This window comes from Hesperophylax consimilis, chromosome 9 (genome assembly GCF_061612785.1).
Source record: "Hesperophylax consimilis isolate HC1 chromosome 9, BYU_Hcon_1.0, whole genome shotgun sequence".
Taxonomy (NCBI): Eukaryota; Metazoa; Arthropoda; class Insecta; order Trichoptera; family Limnephilidae; genus Hesperophylax; species Hesperophylax consimilis.
This window is the reverse complement of record NC_142844.1, coordinates 28,202,341-28,222,491: the sequence shown is the minus strand read 5'-3', so window position 1 is coordinate 28,222,491 and position 20,151 is coordinate 28,202,341. Positions and strand designations below refer to the sequence as shown.

General features: G+C 37.3%; 1 protein-coding gene across 7 annotated transcripts in view; it reads left to right on the top strand.

Annotated features, from left to right (window-relative positions):
- The window catches only part of Ufd4 (ubiquitin fusion-degradation 4-like), a 71,737-nt gene that overhangs the window by 33,665 nt on the left and 17,921 nt on the right, over positions 1-20,151 (top strand). For 3 of the 7 annotated variants that reach the window (XM_089635887.1, XM_089635886.1, XM_089635883.1), the window contains 11 exons: positions 72-281; positions 908-1,188; positions 2,553-2,754; positions 3,415-3,568; positions 6,495-6,646; positions 8,485-8,604; positions 14,810-15,081; positions 16,043-16,244; positions 17,281-17,415; positions 18,967-19,168; positions 19,444-19,714. In XM_089635887.1, the coding sequence (XP_089492013.1) occupies positions 72-281; positions 908-1,188; positions 2,553-2,754; positions 3,415-3,568; positions 6,495-6,646; positions 8,485-8,604; positions 14,810-15,081; positions 16,043-16,244; positions 17,281-17,415; positions 18,967-19,168; positions 19,444-19,714 (2,201 nt within the window). The remainder of the gene's footprint in view (positions 1-71; positions 282-907; positions 1,189-2,552; positions 2,755-3,414; positions 3,569-6,494; positions 6,647-8,484; positions 8,605-14,809; positions 15,082-16,042; positions 16,245-17,280; positions 17,416-18,966; positions 19,169-19,443; positions 19,715-20,151) is intronic. The other 4 variants (XM_089635889.1, XM_089635884.1, XM_089635890.1 and 1 more) reach the window with 3 other exon arrangements.

Here is a 20,151-nt window from a genome sequence, read left to right as displayed (position 1 = left end):
AATCACAGGATATTATAATTGTGGGATTTATGAAGCTGAAAGTATTAATAACATTTCTATTATAAATCCAGATGTCCCGTGACGGCGTCAACTGGGTGACCCTGCTACAGCACAGCGACGAACGGGGTCTCTCAGAGCCTGGGGGCACGGCCACCTGGCCCCTGCCCGAGACTGATTCGGGTGACGGCCCCTACAGACACGTGCGCCTGCAACAGAATGGGAAGAACGCCAGTGCGCAGACTCACTACCTATCGCTGAGCGGTTTTGAAATTTACGGACATGTAAGTTGATGATTTGTTGGGTTCCATAGCAAAACAACATCAAACAAACAACTAACCTAACCGATTCTTTTGTCATGTTCTATTTCGTCACTGTTCTGTTATTTATTTATTTTTTGTATTTATTTACTTAATTTCAACGGTACATATAAATATTCCTTAAACAGTAATTGCACATCACAGTAATTTCAGGCTATTAAAATACTAAATATAATAAACAATATATATATAATAATTAAATGTGGCATTAGATTGTACAAAGACATCAGAGAGCATTAAATGAATTATGAATATAAGCAAAAAAGAAAATGAAGAACATAAATGTAAGAGATACAAGTACATCAGAACATAAGTAGACTTAGGTAAAATTAATATTGCTTAATTAGTATAGCCTTCTTGTACCTACCTTCCGTGCAGTTAAATAGATCTGCCATTTCTGCGTATCAAATGTTTATTGGTTTCCTCTATAAATTATAAAGGTTGCTGATATTTATTTTTCCTAATTTCATCTCCCAGTACTTGCATTGTAGAATCTGTTTTATTTGATTTTTCTTATCTTCTCTTGAGGTGATTTTGAACTTATCTCACTTTTATTATGCAATTTTAACTCAATTTTTTTCGCATTCTAGGTGACGGGAGTGTGCGAAGATCTCAAGACGGACGCCACGACCCCGAGCAACATAACCTGCAAGGAGGCGGCGGGAGGAGCGACATGCCCTGGGGCCGGCGGCAAGGAGACAGAGGCCCGCCTGCGCCGCGAGCGCCGTCTGCTGCGCGGCCAGTTCCGCCAGATGGCCGCAGGCGCACGCGTGGTGCGCGGCCTGGACTGGAAGTGGCGGGACCAGGACGGGCCAACACCCTCCGAGGGGACCGTGTGTGGGGACGTGCACAACGGATGGATTGACGTCAGGTTAAAACAGATTTCTACCTTACACTGAAAGTCTCTTAGGTTTTCCATGGGACTGGAACAATGATGTCTCCTAATTTTTTATTGGGTTAATGTATTATGAAACATTGTGAATTTTTTACATTTTTTTTTTATATGAAATGACATAAAAAGTAATTTGTTTAATAAATTGTGTGTTTGTTTTTTTTTGTCATTATTTAGTTAGAAAAAACGTAAGGTGAACCATTTTTAAAACTATCAAAATTAGCATATTTTTAAAATTATGTTTATTTCTAATAATTTTTATTTTTTTTTAATTTTATTTATTTATACGCCCATTGGGCTTTTACATACACAGTTCATAAAAAAATAATATTCTGAAGATTGTAAGTTCACAAAAGTAATAGTAAAAATACATATAACCATATCCATTTGACATATTATAACAGCAAGTAAATAGTAAATGCATACAATAATAAAATTATTTGTAGGTATAAACCTGTTGTACAAAAATTAGAATAAGAATATGCCTACTCCTAAGTTATAATAATATTTGAAAGCGTATTTCATCACCTACATTCTTTTATCAAATGTTATCAAATATGTTTAGAAATATTCTATTTATTTTGATTTTATTGCAAAGTGAAATACTCTGACAGAATATGCCAGAGGGGTTAACCACTCGGAACATTAGAACGTCAAAAGACGTAAATATGATAATAGCGGTCAAGACATTAGTACGTCTTTTCACGTAAACGCGCGAGATTTTACAAAAATCGATTTATTTCCATCACTAGTATACGGATTGCCATGATTTAAAAAACAGAGTATCGATAATGAATAACGCTACGCGTCTGCATTCAAGAATATCTATGGAATTTCGAGGTGCATTATCTAAGTCGATTGGACTTGTCATCTTGTTCGTTCATAATTTATTGCGTTTTTAAATAATTTATTAAAAATATTTTAGTTTGGACGGTTAATATTTTGAGGTGACTAATAGTTTTTAATTATATTTCTTCAATATATAAAGTGTTATTTCTTTATGATACTCAGAAAATAGTACATTTTTCACAGCTTTGAAATAATGGTCAGCGATTTTTACATATTTTTGACGTTTTCAGAAAATGTATATTTAGAAACGCAAATATTTACGTATAACAAAACAATACGATAGTGAATTTCATAATCTTTCCAAAACATTTTTTAGAATGAGGCTACGTTTCCCAAAACGTGAGTTATGAAGCTTTTAACAAAACTCGTGAATAACACAAAAATTTTCGCGTTTTGACAGTTCGCAAAGGAACACAAAGTAAATAAAAGTCCTTTTCTGAGAGGTTAAATGGCCTGCATTGAAAAGTTTAAAACAAACATGTTATTTCATCTAGATGGGATCATGGAGGCCGCAACTCTTACCGCATGGGTGCTGAAGGGAAGTACGACCTGAAGCTGGCTGCAGAGCGCGAGGGGGCAGGGAGCCCCGCCCCCTCCGTGGCGCCCCCGGGACCCCAGAGGCCCCCACATCAGCGTCCCCTCATCTCTCGCAAGTCTCTTTCTACACCGAGTCTGCCAGATGCCACTGACAATCAGGTTAGAACAATTCTCTGACCCGTCATTATAGACTTTTACACGGAACCCGGGAATATCAATGTCTTTTCATTTGTTGTCACTTGCCACACAACCATTCGAACGATGCCTACCTAAATTTAAGTCACATCGCTCTGACCCTTGATAAGCCGGTGACGCGAAAAACGCCGTAGGTCACCGAAATAATCAAAGCAACAACAACCTGTCTAAGCGTCTGCGAAGACAAGAGCTCCCTGTGCCATACATAAGATAAAGCCAATATCGTGCAAGGAAAAATTATCCTGTGTGATGTGTTCTCATATAAGATATGGAAAAAAAATCTGAATCGAATGGTGTAAATTAATTTTGGATAAAAATGTCACAAGAGAATATATTTTGTGTAACGACTACAAGTAAGAAAATATTTGTGTTTTACCGAAGTTCGGGTGTTTAAAGACCCACGCGACCACGGCGGGTAAAAAAAAATTGCATTGTTAAATTATCCCCAAAATTTCACATGAAAAACCAGATTTATAAATAATGTCAATTTTATATAGGGCAACATTAATTAAGGGTGTTTATTACTTTACTTTGTGATGAATGATTTTTTAATTATTGTGTCTTGTATGCGTGCTATTCCAGCCTGAATATTTGACAAAAAATGTTATTTTGAATGAATGGCAGGTGTCTGTTGCTTCAACGGATCAAGCCGCCTCAGCAGACAATCTGTCGGCAAAGCAAGCGGCGGAAGCTATTGCCGATGTCACCTTGCCCCACCCACCTCCGCACACGGTGGACCTCTCCACCATCAACAACTCCACCCATCATATCAATACAGGTATTGCCGTACTTATCGCCTTATCATATTTCTCATTTAACCTCTCAGGTATTTTGAGATTTTGTCATATTTACTGTTTGTTTTTTAAATTTTTTTTTGTAAAAATACCACTTTATATGAAACTAAAAACATATTTAATTACACAAACGTATTGTAAAGGTTATTGTCACATTTCATAAAAATAATTAGTAAAAACTACAGTAAATTTGACAAATCTTTCGTAAATTTGCAAGCAATGGTGTTTGATGTTCGAAGAACGAACAGGGGTTGGAATAGCCGCACTTTAAAGGGCTATTCCACACAGATAAAGTGTAAATGAATTATATGGCTTGTGACAGGCGATGCAAAAACACAATACATAACGTTAATTCACAATCAACTTACCGGGAGGAGATGGTGAAATCTGCATAGTGAGCATCATCTGTCAGCACTGGGACGTTTAGCGTGGTTGTTAGCACTCGTTATTTTAGATTAAATTGCGATAAAAATACGTCTTATGATTATTCCGATTAGACAACCGGCGATCGAGAGTTGACAGGACGAACCGTTTTTGTGCAACTGGCTCGGCTCACGGCTATCCGTCGTTTTAGCTGACTTGTGCGAACTTAAACTATACAGTTTAAATTCTGACGATATGATTGGTTATTACACAGCCTGTCAAAAGCAATCGGCGTTACGGAACATTCCGCCCACCAAAATACAACAACGTGTATTTTAAAAAAAAATTTAGGAAACAAAACGGGCAATGCTGTGGAACGTTGCGTGAACGAAGAAACAGTGAAAAGAGAGAAGAAAAAGAAAAAAAATATATATTAATAATAATAATGAAAATGATAAGAAAGAATGCGCCGCGGAAGCGAAGATGATTAGTCACATTGACTAGGCAATGGACATAATTTGGTTAGTGTAGAGCGTCTATCACAAGAGAAGTAAGCTTAGATTCGCGAGGAAGTAGGGCAGGATGTTTATACTCGAATTCGAGCCCAGATCGAGATAACCTGCCACCCACCCTGAGCACACCGTGGTCGTCAATGAAGGGATTAAGCTTCCGCATTTGTTTCGACATAAGGTTGCCCTCTTTCAAGCGCGTGATATCATCATTAAAATGTACATGTTGAGTGCGTTTAACTACTGTCAAAAGTGAAGTGTGAATTTCGGCACGGTTTAATGGAAGATACAAACGACGAGATTCTTTATTCTGTAGGTTGTAGATGAATCTAAGACAGTAACCGAGAATGCGTTGGATCTTCTGAATCGAAGAAAATTTAATTAGTAATAGGTCCACCAGATTTTCGTCCTGTTGGACAAATAACGATCGAACTCGTTCCTCAGAGTGAAGTTCAATTTCGTCGACATTGCCATCGAAAGACGGCCAAGAATCGAATGACTGGATCCGCCACGAAGGCCCCGCCCACCATAACGTGTTATCGATTAGATCGGCTGGGGATTGGCCACAAGAAGCGACATCCGCTGGATTATCTCCAGATGACACGTGATGCCAGGAAGTCCCTTCGAGGGCATCTTGAATGTGACTGACACGGTTAGCCACGAAAGTCTTCCAGCGACACGAAAGAGAACGTAACCAGGCGAGCACGATGGTTGAATCCGACCACGCAAAGGTATTGGAGATCGGAAGCAATGGTACGTATAAATCTTTGACGAATTTTAATAGATCTGCTAGAAGAACTGCCGCACACAGTTCAAGGCGAGGCAATGAAATCTTTTTTGTGGGGGTGACTCGAGACTTGGCGCAAACCAAATATATTTGGACTTTATCGTCAACATCCATGATTCGCAAGTAAACTACCGCGCCATATCCAATTTCCGAACTATCTGAGAAGCCATGAAGTTGACACGACTCCATGTGAGGGAATGACACCCATCGAGGGATTTTGAACGACTTCAAGAGCGGTAATTGTTTAGTATAACGATCCCATTGACGAACAATGTCAACAGAGGGGGTGTCATCCCACCCAACCTTTAGAACCCACAACTTTGGTACTAGGGATTTGGCGAAAAACGTCAAAGGGCATAGAAAAACGAGAGGGTCAAAAACCCGAGCGACTTCACTGAGGATAGTGCGTTTAGTAAACTCGCGATCGAGGCATAAGACTTCGAATGAAAATGTATCATGTCGTGGCTCCCACTTTAATCCCAATACCTTGAGAATGTGAGAGTTATCAACATCCATGGACACCAAGTCATTGAGGCAGTATTCCGGAGGCAGATCGGCGAGTAATTCTGGTTTGTTACTAGCCCACTTCCGCAATTCGAATTGACCTCGTTTGAACAGCTCGATAACTTCGGTTTTCGTTTGTTGAGCTTGTTCCAAGCTGTTACAACCGGTGACGATGTCATCTATGGAATATATTACAATCAGGGCCCGTTCCCACCTCCATTTAAAAAACGGACAGCAAAAAACCGGACGTCCGACGCCCTGTTCACACTTCTGTTTCGGTAAAAACCCGCTTCCGTGTAACTGGAGAGCAGGGGTGTTGTAGCGAGGCGCATGTCGGAACGACAAGTGTGAACAGCTCCATGCAAACCTATAATTCGACAAAAAGTGCCGGAGACGACGTTTGATTGTGTCGGATAAGAGTGAACAGCTCCAAATAATTGATTGAGCTCCATATATAATGATTTTAAAACAGAACAATGCCCGATTTTTAAACAGAAGTGGGAACAGGCCCTTATTTGAGAGTGACTATGGTAAACTTTTAAGTGCGATTACAAAGCGACGCTTTGCCTCTTTCTAACAGTGCGTAAGTCCATTTATCCTGCCGTAATACAAAAGGAGATATAACTTTTATGAATCCGTCTCAGTTTGTGCCGTAAAGGGCACAAAAAGCCTCTACTGCTATCATTGTACCGGAGTTAAATTCCAACTGTTATATACAAATAACGAATGTCCCTTTGATCAATCAAGCAGATCTGGCCACCATCGTGGAGTCTCTGACCCTGGGTGAGGCTCTGGAGGGAGCGCGGCCACCTCCCCCGCCCCCACTCTCCGCCACCACCATCACCGATATCACCAAGCCGTACCCCGCCAAGGACCCGCACACGTCGCTGAACGTCGATGTAAGTTAACTATTATTAATTGAGTGGCAGATAATATCAGTATCGCCGTGGTGAAAGACACTACCATTCAGAATCAAGCTGTTGCTTGAAATGATTTCAGACGTGTTTGGTGATCAGATCTGTATTGCCAGGTACACCTCACCCCCTCCATCCTTACAACATACCCTAATTTGGTATACCATAGTTCCACTGACTCCAGACAGTTCAAAGCAGTTGGAACTCTTATTTATATTTTTTTTCCATAAAAGTAAGTCTTCGTATAACAGTTGTACACCAATATAATATTGCAGAGATTACAAATAATGTAGAACATTTAAAGGCACAGTGAATAGTAGAAATAACAAATAGTCAAAGTAAGAACATAACATGTGTATATTAATGGTTTAAAACAAATATTAAGAAGATAATCTGTATCAAACAAACATGCAAGGAGTGACATTCTTGTGTTACAATGGTATATGTAACTAGAAAAGGTTGATAGGAAATACAGCAAAGGTAGGTACAAAAAGGTCATGGGGCAGTTTTACTGTATTGCGACATGCATCAATAGATAGTCGCTAAACTGTCTGTAAGTGATGTTGAAAATGTCAATGGTCAATGCAGCATCGTTAAGCAGTTGAATCGCTCTGTTGATTGGTGCATTTTTACAGGCAGATATTCTCACTTTCAGAGCATATGCATTTGATCTCCTACGAGTTAAGAATGTATAAGTTAACACCTTTCTGCATAGGTGGATTACGTTCCAGGGATTAACTCACCTAAAAATATTTTAAGGTGTTGAAATAAAGCATTCATATTTCGAAAGCATATATATTTCCTCAAATAAAGATAAAGCATAAACCTCTTTTGCATCTATTTCGAGGATATTATGGTTCTGTTCAGCGATATGAATGATGATGAAGATGCTTGCTCCCTCTTTCTCATAAATGACGCATTTAACAGAAGTGATTGCAAAAGGAGCTCTCAACGCCAGGGCCATACATATCTTTTCTGTGATGATATTATAGTCAATCTGTGGTATATGCAATGCAAATGTGAATGGTAGCAGAAGTCGGGGACGCCCGAGGAAGACACGGCACGATCAAGTGAATCAGATACTTGAGTCGGGCCATGTCAAGAGTCAGAATAACAGAAGACCATGTATGAGGCGATGTATGAATGTGAATGAGGCAAGGAGTGTGTGCCAAGACCGAGTTGTTTGGCGGTCTGTCCTCTCTGCCTACCCCTGCGGAGAAACGGCGTAATGGTTAATTAGTTAGTATATTCTCTATTATAGAATATCTGAAACCTCAATGAACGCATTGGTAATTTTATGCATTTTGTTTTGCTTGTTTTTATCATTATGTTTTGTTTTTGTGATTCATAAATGATTGCCTTTTGGTTGATAAAAGTTACAGTGTTCAGAAACTCACAATTATTTATCTAATGTTTCTGAATTAAGAAAATGAAGACGAGACATTTGAAATAATTATTCTGCATTAAAAAAACACCTTTGGAATAACCGATAATAATGAATTGGGGCAGTTTCAGGAGCACTGTGTATAAAAAAACACATTTGGAATAACATGAAGACATTGGGGCAGTTTCTGGAGCACTGTGAACAAAAAATGACTCGAAATATAATCCAGTCTCTAGCTTATAATGTTAATATTGATTTATGATGTTTCAGATTAATAATTCCATTTTTATTTGATCCCCTTCCCTAATCTTCATCCATCAGTAATTGAATTAATTATTTCTCGATGTAATCTTTGCTACGCCCGTCTTTACACTGAGTTTGTTGTGAATAAAACTGCATCACCATCAGCCATACTGACAAAGTCACCATCCATTTCTAGATATCTGACAAAGCTTCATCCGGCGAGGCCGTCCGCAACAACACCAACAGTCTGCTGTCCAGTGAACTGTCCGGCGCCTTGCTTGTTAACCTGCGACCCACACCGCAGTTGCACATCTCGGTAATAACACGCAGTTGACATTCTAATTACATGTTTCGCTACCCACACCTTTACAAACTTATTTATCTCTGCGGGAAACATTGATAGTATTATTATTTGTTAAGAATTATGAGGTTTCTTATTGTTGAAGAAGTATCATGAAATCAATATTTTACCAAAATTTGTGTTCATTTTTATTGGCCCTGATGATAAAGCTTCTAATAAAATGTTTTAGTTAAAATCCGAGAGAGTGGATATTGTACTTTTATTACATTAACTTTTTTAAAAGATTTAATATTTTTACACATATATATCATCGGAGTTAATTTTGTTTAGATTGGAGTGCAGTTTTACTCTTTGATTAGTAAGTAGAAAGTGATTAGTGATAACTTAACTCATGCATAGTAAGATGTTAAGTGTTTATTTGTATTTCCAAACCAGAGGCGGCTCTAGGGATCCAAAAGTGGAAGGTCAATCGAAAAAATGAATAAAGGTAGATACACACTGGGTCGCCGTACGTACGCTATGCTACGCATTACGATATCTGGACTGCTTAGCAACCATACATTTTCTATGGAAATATATGCTTTAGAATCACACTGGCCACAGGCATCGCAACGTGTGGTCAGTGTGATTCTGAAATATCTATTTCTTAGAAAATGAATGCTTGCTAAGTAGTCCAGATATCGTTATGCGTAGCGTAGTATGTACATACATACCTTTAGAGTTAATGCGTAGGGAATATTATAAAAAGTCAATACCTAGGTACATATAATTAATTTGTCGGTACTCACCTATTCCGAAGCCGGTAGCACAATATAGTTATAATTAATGTTCTTTATTTTATTACTTATTATTAACACATAACTTTAACCCTTTTGCTGCCCGAAAGTAAACACAAGATACATACTCCCACGCCAAGGATTTTTAGAATATTTTACATTATTGTTTATTATCCTCAGCACTTAGAGATTGTAAATTATTACCAAAACAAAAAAAACTTGTTTACGTTACACTTTTGGAAAGTCTAAACAAGATATCTTTATGAATTGATGCATTATTTGACGAATAAAAACTATCTATGAAACATCAACAAACTTCGACCCGCCGCCATTATCAAATCAGTAATCTCACCAACACATACAGACATACTATAGTAATATCAGTATTCACGTCTCCGAAGTGGGACCTCTGCAACGGCTCACCATGAAATTTCTCACGATACAATTGTGATAATATTATTGTTTTAAACTTAATTATTTATTAAACTTTTATTTACAGTTTCTTATCGTATTATTTATGTTAATAGTTTTTATTCGAATGGTAGACTTTAAAACAAGAATGAATACACAATGCCACATTACACTGGGAACACATATCGAGCCATTTTTCTGCGACTTTGTTTAAGTTTTGTATTCGCACAAACATGGCAGGCTCTGTATGGCTTGGATTGTTTTGATGTTTACAACCTCTTTTGAAAGCAGACGTAATGGTGTGTCATGATGAGACGAATGAGGAGTTGAGTAGAGTTGAGTTTTTTGTGGTGTTTTGCGATTACTTGTCTTATCACACATAACTGATAATCGGGGAAGCTCATACCTGAATTTTTTATGGTGTTGTGTACAATAAAAGAATTTAACAGATTTAAAATAGAGACAATATTCTCTTATTTGGTCATCAGACAAGTCGCGTCGAGCCATGATGGAGGGTTACACAAAAAAAAAATTAGGAAAAACGACAAATTAACACAATAATTAGTTTCTAAACACAGATAATTAAAATAAAATGTATATTATTACTTTTTCACTCGAAAGGCGGATATAACAACTTATTTCATTTAAAAAAACAAAACATGTTGAATACCACAAAACTTATTTGCACTAAAAATATGACCACTTAATAAAAACAATTTGTTAAAATAATAACGTTAGAACCACGATTCGTTGCAGATTCTAAGTATTCGCGAACCGTCGAGATAAGAAAGAACCACGTGATACACTAACACAACTACGCGCGCGCGGGGAATTCAAACACTGAGAGGGGAAATATTGTAGTCTCCAGTTTGACGAGGTCTTTCATAATATAAACAAAATCATTTGTCACATCTGTGTAGAGATGTCGCTAGATAAAGGTTCAAATTATTTTTTAAGCCTGAGTTTTGCGCCATCTATACAGAAAGTTCCGAGATATCGCAAGATGAAATTAAAATCACGTATGATTGCGCGCGGCAGCGAGGGCCCGGAATCTTGAATCAAACATAGATGCGCACGGCAGCCTCCGGGTTAAACTTTAATGTTCATATTATTAATTATGTTTTTCTACATCTTTATTTGTATTCTTTCGATTTTATGGCCGGGTAAAATCTTCCTCCTTCTAGGAAAACTAAACCCTTCCACACACTTTTCCACAAATGATCATCTAGCCAATCCACACTATGTAAGTGCATTATATAAGTATAATTAATACAAAACAATACAAGAACAACACGCCAACCCACGAGAGATCAAATGGGAAAATAATATTCACCGACTTTAGATATTTTCATATCAGAGGGTTCGGCTCGGTAGAATTCCCAACTGGACCGATAAATCCTACTGATCCCTCAACATAAATATTTGAAAAAAATTATTTTTTTTTAAACTTCCGATTTAGTTGTCCGGGTTAAGTCTTCCCCAAAGGAAAAACTTAACCCTTCCACTCACTTTTCCACAAATGATCATCTAGTTAATCAACATTATGTAAGTGCATTATATAAGCAAAATAAATACAAAACAATACAAGAACAACACGTCAAATCACCAGAGATCAAATGGGAAAATAATTCACCGTCTCCAGATATTTTCATATCAGAGGGTTCGGCTCGGTAGAACTTCTAACAGGGCCTATAAATCCTACTGATCCCTCAACATAAATATTTAAAAAATCTTTTGTTATCAATATTATTATTATTATTATGAGCTGTTATTACTATGACTGGAAATTCCCTATAATTGAAAAATTCTACAAAAATCTATGAACCGAGATAAAAGCGTTGGATAGGTAGGTGTAGGTATGTACTGATATTCTGAATTCTAAATTCTAATAGTAAAAAATAATAAAAAAGCACTCTAACATTTCTTGTATATTAAATCGATCCTCCTTTCTTTGGCTTCTGCGAAATGGTCAATGACACGGCTGTAGAAATTATCTACTTTAGAAATATATTTTTTTTCAATGCTAAGCATTGCAAGTGAGCTTAATCTATCTTGACTCATTGTATTTCTTAAAAATGTTTTAATACGTTTAAGAGTTGAAAAACATCTCTCACTTTCAACTGTGGTCATTGGTATCACACAAATAAATTCTAATACTTTTATTGTTTCTGAAAATATTTCCTGAAAATTATTCGTCAACAAAAAATTTAAAAGCGATGCAGCACTGTTAGCATGGTGTAAGTCATCACGTTGGTAAAACACTATTAACTCATTTTTTAACTTCGATGAATCAATTTCATCAAAGTGATCCAACAAATTTAGTTGTGCTGTTGGAAAACAGTTATTATATTCAGCAAAATTATCTTTATTAAATAAATTCGATAAAATGAGATGATCGCCATATTTAAACCTATTTTGCATTTCCACTAAAATAGTGTCACAAACTTCAATCGCAACCAAATTATTATTTTCATCAAGACGCCTTTTCTTACATTCGCCTTCTGGGGAACTGATTGAATTTGCTGGGTTGGAACTCAATTCTGCTCGTATGGCCAAAATGTGATGTTGAAATTCTCCAATATGTTTTTTTATTAATATTGCATCCAAATTTCTTTTTTGCATTTGCTTAAATAAAATTTCGCAGTGAGGCATTATTTTGTTAAAGAATGTTAACCAATAAAGAAAAACACTCTTTTCCAGGTTATTTATTAAATTTTGTGCTTGACTTAAAGTATTTTGATAATTTTCCTTTTCCAAAATTAAATTTAAACAGTTAAAAATATCAGATTTATGTGTGAATACGGTAATGACGCATTTGGCATTAAAACACCACCTAGTTGGAGCTGCCTTTGGTAAACGACCTTTAACGGTTTCATCTAAATAATGCATTCGCTTTGGAGATCTTGAAAAAAATACAGAAAATGAATGCAGGGTCGCGAAAAACACCTTTACACCTGTCGTTATCGTACATGCTTTTTGTAAAATTAGATTTAGTTGGTGGGCGTAGCAATGAATGTAGTGAGCACGGGGGAAAGTTTCTTTGATTTTAACGTGAACGCCACCAGTTTTCCCTGATAAAACGGCTGCTCCGTCGTAACATTGCGCTATCAGCTGTTGCGGTTGAACTTCCAGGATCTTCAACTGAGTCAATATTTCATTAGTTAAGCCAACTGCCGTGCAAGCCTGCGGATTAACAAATTTCCAAAAACGTTCACATACGACATTGTCTTTTAAATATCTGATCACAAATACCATTTGGGTTTTAGTGGAGCTGTCAGTTGTCTCATCCACCTGAATTGCAACGTACTCAGATTTCTGTATATCTAGTTTAATTTCTTCCTGAGATACTGCTAAAATTGAATCTAACAAATCATTTTGGATCGTCTTAGACAAACCTTTAAAACTGGAAGACCTTTCTAAATGTTCTTTTAATACAATGTCTATTTCCTGAATAAAGTTAATCAAGCCACGAAATATACCTGGATTATCTGACTCTTTTGTTTCATCGTGACCCCTTAATGCCAGTTCAAAAGAACCACAAAACTGTATGCATTTCAAAATTTTTGTTAAAATATATCTATTTTTATCCACTTTTTCGTTGTGGTCCACGAGTGATTTACGATATGCACTGTCTAATTGAATCCGAATATCAATGGTTCCTAACAAGACAAAACTCATTGAATGATTTATATGCAATGTAGAAATAGAATGCTTTTTTATTTTTTCCTTCAAATGTTTCAAATCACTCACCCCTATCTCGGTCCATTGTTTATCAGTCGAGTTAAAAAGTAAGCAATGAAAACAAAAATATAAGTTCCTTTTTTCACAGCCACAAATCCAATCACAAAATGTATAACTTTTCGAATTAAAATATCGTTTAATATCTTTATTTTTATGTTTTGTAACAGAAATAAGTTTCAATTCCGGTTGTGGCCGTCCACGTGACTTTATTTGAATACGTTTTTCGTGATTTAATGAATTGTTCGCGATATCTTTCAGTATGGCATCTACAGAATTCGAATTCGACATTTTAATTTATTCAATCTACAAAACAAACACGTCGTACGTCAAAGCGGAGATTTCGGAGATAAATCCAAGATGGCCTTGGCCTTGTTAAACAATGCAATATATCACACAACAAAACTGTCGTTTGATTTTTTTGACATCTCTCTCTAACATCTAGATCTTGGATATTTCTGTTTCACCTCGGTCAACACCAAAGCTTAACTAAAAAAATATTTTGTATGATTTTAAGCAAGCGTCCAGACAAGCGTGTTTACCTCCTTTGTCTGTATAGCAAAGAATGAGATAAAAGAATGTTCTGTGGTCAAAGCTTGAATTGACCAAAGTAAACTGCGATACTATTGCATTTGTCTTGGACACTAGATGGCGCTAAAAGCGTAATCGGAATCGTAAAGCGAATCTGCAAAAAATTCAATAGCTTCTCGTTTGGACGCTAGATGGCAATGGGATTCGCTATTCTTCGCAAATATTAAAATAAATTTAATAAAATTAATTATTTAGTAGCTGTTAAAATCTAAATTGTTACATAATTTTTAGGGAGGTCAAAAACCTATTGACCCTCAAGGAAGAGCCGCCACTGTTCCAAACCTATTTAAACAGTGTTTAGTACTTCGTTGTTAAGTTGCATTGATGTCTGTCAATACAGCATTTAGAATTATGAGAAACAATAAAAGATATTATTTTAGTCACAGCATCAGAAATAGAGAATGAATAGTTAATGTAAACCAAAAGCCCATTGACCTCATTTTCGTTATCACTATATTCTTGACAGGCTACTAAACACCAAAAATAAACTGCAGTTAAAATCACTAAACACTAATCATTCGATGTATTCTTTTACACTTTATGCACTAATCACTTGCGCAATGCACTTGCATTTGCTACTAATCAAAAAACACAATCTCCTCAAACCACATGTCGCAGTTAATCATAGCCTGGAGAAAGTTTGATTTAAAAAAATTGTGTATTTGATTGCATTTATGTACTTATAAATTTTTGAAATCCCCCAGTGCGACAGTCAAATGGGCACCGAGTGCTGTGACAAGAAGGACTCTCCTCGCTCGTCCTCCGCCAGCACAATGAGTGCTAGCGAGCCCAACCTGACAGGGGGTGGAGGGGGCGGCAGCGGGGCGGGAGCGGGCGCAGGGGGGGCTGGCAGCACCCAGGGGGCCGAGCCCCATGGACTGCTGGAGACCTTCGCCGCAATGGCTAGGTTCAGATCACCAGCGCAACCGCCTTCACAGAATCATATGAATAATGCAGCCTCTCACCTCTTCCCAAGGTAATAATTTATTTATTCGAGTAGAAGTTTTTTTACATAATATTTTATAATAAATTTTTAGTACAGACCTTTCCACTAAGCATAATTTGAAAAGAACAGTGAACATGAAAAGGCAGTAATTCAATGTTCATTGGGAGTTTAAAATATGATCCAACCGCCTACTAGTCGACTTCTTGAAATATACCTTTGTCAAATTTATTAATTCCTATAATATATGTAGTTTTTAAAACTGAAAAATAGCCAAAAGGGTTGAGTCATTTTGAAATCAGGTTTCTAGCCTTTCTGTAGTGAAATTATAGACATTTAAATTAATAGACGAGCCAATCAGGGACAGGGGAACAAACCAAATGGGAGGCGGCGTGACCGTCCCACTTTGGTGATTTGTCAATAAACGAATCGGACATTATACAGGCAACTCGCATTGTAATATCACCATTCGGTCCAAGAAAATAAAATCTGCTTAAGAATTACTAGTCCTTTTTAAAATGGCGCGCAAACTACAAATTCCAAATCAGGCAAACAAAAAAAGTTCAGGCTTTTTTCCAAAATTTAATATTTTGTTACTTGGAGTCTTTTACAAATGTGTTATAATTTAGCCACCTCACACAAATTTAGTATCGCTATCCTAGGCGATTTGTTTATGAAAGAACATTCAGATCCTGCGCAGAAATGTCCCACAATTGACAGTGTTACAAACCTTTGCCTTACTTTAGCAAAATTTACGTTTCTGTGCATGGTCATTTCAATGGGCGCTCTTCGGTGCTCAATGTTCAACTGATGTCATATTGTATTCAAAGCATTCTCGAACCCTTCTGGAGCCAAAAATATGGTCAGGTGGTTTGCCTCCAGCTTGTCGAAATGGTACCCAGATTTGATGTTAGGGCAAGTCTATTAATTTGGATGTCTATGAGTGAAATGTATAATGCACAATAATAATTTGAATATGTACTAATTATTGTAGAGGTCCAAACTGCGTGTCCAGCCTCGTGCGCCTGGCCCTGTCCACCAACTTCCCCGGCGGTCTTCTTTCAGCCGCCCAGAGCTATCCTAGCCTGTCCTCAGGGCCCCCACCGCCTTCCGGCACGGGGGCCCCACCGCCCCCCGGTTGCTTGGGGCAGGCCCTCACCATGAGCCTTACTTCCACCAGCAGTGATAGTGAACAGGTTAACATTTTTCTTTTACGTTTTTCTGATTATTTTCACTTCACACAAGCACACTATGAGTATAACATTTATAGTAATCTATCCCGACTGATGGGTAAATAATTTTGTTTGGTTGTCCATATAGTAGTGGAAAATTGCAGTTTAAAGTTTAGACATTATTGCAGTATGCGCAGAGTTATGTTTGGGTTAATTATGACTATGTAAAAAGTTAACTATGAACAGCCTTACTAAAAAAACGTGGTGATAATATTACGCGGAGCGTAAGGTCAGAACAGTGAAAAACTTGACATATTACCATGGTGTTCATTTGATTAAAACTGTCTTAAACCAGGCTCAAAGCCGGCTTTACCACACCAACGTTGAATGGGCGTGTAAGAATCTAATTAGTGAAACGATGAAAGTATTACTACATAGTATTACATTACTAAGAAAGACTGTAAAAAGTTTCTAAGGTATCTTTATGTAAGAATGTGTGGTGAGTACCTGCGATTTATGCATCACATGGATTTGCTCCCTGAAACGTGCTACTCTACCCTGAGTCCCCAATCTAAGAGGAATGGGACCCTTTCAGTAACAGCTTTTAAAAAAATAAACTGCTTTATTGAGAGCCCATATCTCCTGTAAATTGTTTGTACCAAACAACTACCGCCAGGGTCAACACCACGACCTGCTATGTATTGCAGATGGCAGAACGGAGGTTCTGGCTCAGCATAGCATAACAAGAGATATGGTGCTGCTAAATGATATCTCTAGGTCTCTTCATTTTCAACATTAGCCTTGAAGGTTTCAAATGTCATTTTAGGCAAGAACTATGTATATTAAAAAATATATTGTTATTGTAAAATTTTTCATGTATTTATTTATAAGTTATGTAAGTTATTTCATGTCTATTGTAATAGGATTTGTTTATTGTAATCTGTAATACACATTCTTAAAAGAATTTAAAAAAAAAATTACTTGAGATCTTCAAAATATGTGGGAAATCTAAACAATAACCTTGATGTATATAATATGCTTATGATAATCATTGTTCCAGGTATCGCTAGAAGACTTCTTGGAGTCGTGCCGCGCGCCGGCTCTCCTGGCCGAGTTGGATGATGACGATGAGGGAGATGACGGAATGGATGACAATAATGAAGATGATCCGCATTACCAAGAGGTCCATCCATTGGTTTGAACATTTATATTTATGTACAATAGAATCCCGTTAATTCCAAATCCACGGGACATCCATAACGCAATTTCGAATTAACGAATACCCGCTTAATTCGAAATTCATAAAAAAGTCGAATTCCGTGGCCACTCCTTCAAATTCAGTTACGTTCAGATTTATTCTCGTGTAAATCAAATTCTCACAGCTTTCAAAGATATTTTAAGTAAATTTGTGAAAATATGACATAGTTTTTCGTGTAAATCGAATTGTCGCAGCTGATTACCGTCGCCTTTCAAATTAAGAAATCGTAAAAAATACAATGTATAGTTGCGGCAGTGTCGTCTAATAAGGATATTCAAAATAAATTTGTAAAAATTACAGCATATTTCCATGTAAACTGAAATTTCGCAGCCTATTACTGTCGTAGACGGTTTCCAATTCAGATATTCGACGTAAATTTACCAAAAATGACTTATTCACATTTAAATCCAAAAATCGATGTCTATTACGGGCGGCTCATCAGATTCAGATATACGAAATAATATGGTACGTTTTCGCACAAATGGAATTTTTTCAAAAAACGTGGACCAAAATAATTTTTTAATTGTGAATTTTTTCGAATCATCTGGGTTGGAATTAACAGGGTTCTACTGTATAATACTTTCTTACGTAATAATCCACTTCATTCAAGTAAGTTTGATCAATCCTCAAATTTCACCTTCAATACAATGAAACTACATACAATGTAGTAGCTACTACCCAGCCCCGAGTTGCAACACTCTTTTTTCTTGTTGAACGATTAAATGTGGAAGAAATAATAGAAATAATAAACTAGTCTTATTTTTTTTACAGTAGTTATTCATATTTTACAGCTCCCTTAGCCCATGATGTAAATAATATTAATAAGAATACCTAATAATAAAAATGTTTATTTGTCAATAAATCATATTTTTAACCATCAAATAACTTATTACACATCGTAATATTTGACATGGTAATATTAACAAAAAGCTCACTGCTCAGCTGTACATTCCGTACTCGGAATGCATGCCTCAAAATGACCTAGAAATTTTAGAGTCCACCATTCAAAACTCTTAGGACGGGTTGTTTCAGAGAATTTTGAAGTTCTGTGAAAGTTTTTTCAAGTTCTGTTATTATTTCAGTTCTGTCGAGTAACTGGCCTATAGTGATATAATAACAGAACTTGAATAGAACTTTCACGGAACCCGAAAATTAATGTTGAAATTTGATGAACTTTTCAAATTCTATGAAACAATGCATCCTTACGTCTTGGAAACTGTATGGGATATTTTTGACAAACCTACGAAAACACGTGATCCTGTCATCTCATCATGAAGTAATTATCCTTTCTATAATTAAACCCTAAAGGACTCCCCATTAGTGTGCATTATCATTTCCACTGAAATGAATTAACTGAACCCTTTTAAAGCTATACAAAGCTGTAAATCCAAGTGCTCTTTGGGATTCTGTATGAAGGATTTAAATTCATACAACAGCTTTCAATGAAAGATAATCTCGGAAAGTTCATTTTCATTTTTGTCTCCCTAGGCGATGGTGTCCCGCAATTTGCTCTCGCTCATGGAAGAAGAGGCTCTGGAGGCTGCTGCACGAGTGGGTGCCGGAGTGGGTGGCGTGAGCGGTGCCAAGCGGCGCTCCTGGGACGACGACTTTGTCCTCAAGCGACAGTTCTCCGCGCTCATCCCCGCCTTTGATCCTAGGCCGGGCAGGACCAATGTCAATCAGACTACGGGTAAGAAAGATACTGTCAAGTCTCGACTACTAGATTAACTACATTTGTTTGAAATATTACATTACTTTACAATTTTCTACATTTTTTATGAAAATTGTAAAATTTAATTAGATTGTATAGAATGATATGTGACTTTGGCTTTTTGGAATTAATAGCCGGAAAACTTGAAATAGGGGTAAAGTAAAATCAAAGTTGTACTGTATTTCACACCAAAAAAATATCTATGTACATTACTTTGAAGCCCTTAATCTTAACTGATTCATCTTATATTTTAGATCTGGAAGTGCCAGCCCCCGGCACGGACGCTACTCTCCCGGAATGGCGCTCCACCGCCAGCACCACTGCAGCTGCAGAGGGGGTGGCCCTGTCGCGCGGCCTTTGCCTGTGGCTGGGCGTGCCCGGCTCGCCGGTAGCCCCGGTGCCGCTGTGGGGACACCCCGACTGGACCGTGTTCCGGGCGGCACAGGCGCTTCAGGCAGCCAGCCCCGCCGGTGCCGGCACCTCCCGCCAAGACAGACACAAACGGCTATTTGATAATATCTACACGTAAGCATAGATTTCACCCTTCTTTTACAATTCCTGTTAATTTATTTTCTGATATATAAAGAATCTCTGCCCATGAGACAGTCTTAGACCGACTGGTTCAGCCATGTTAAGATGAGATCATGAATCGGATCAAAGTTACAAAATTTGGGAACAGGGCATTTAAGACCCTTCTTTCACATGGATTCGCAAATATCTGATATTGATGATGTGTATTCACAATACACCACTCATTGTTGAACTCTCGAAACGTTAAAACTAGCTTTCATAACTGTCGCCGTCGAGTTACAAAATTTCAGCAACATGTGTCTGTGTCGTGCAGATGTATGCTGGTAGTCGCCAAGATACTTGAATCCTCAAGTATTGAATACTTGCGCATTCCTGTAGAAAAAGGGCCGAAAGGTCTTTGCAAAATAGTGCATTATGAAAGTAAACATGAA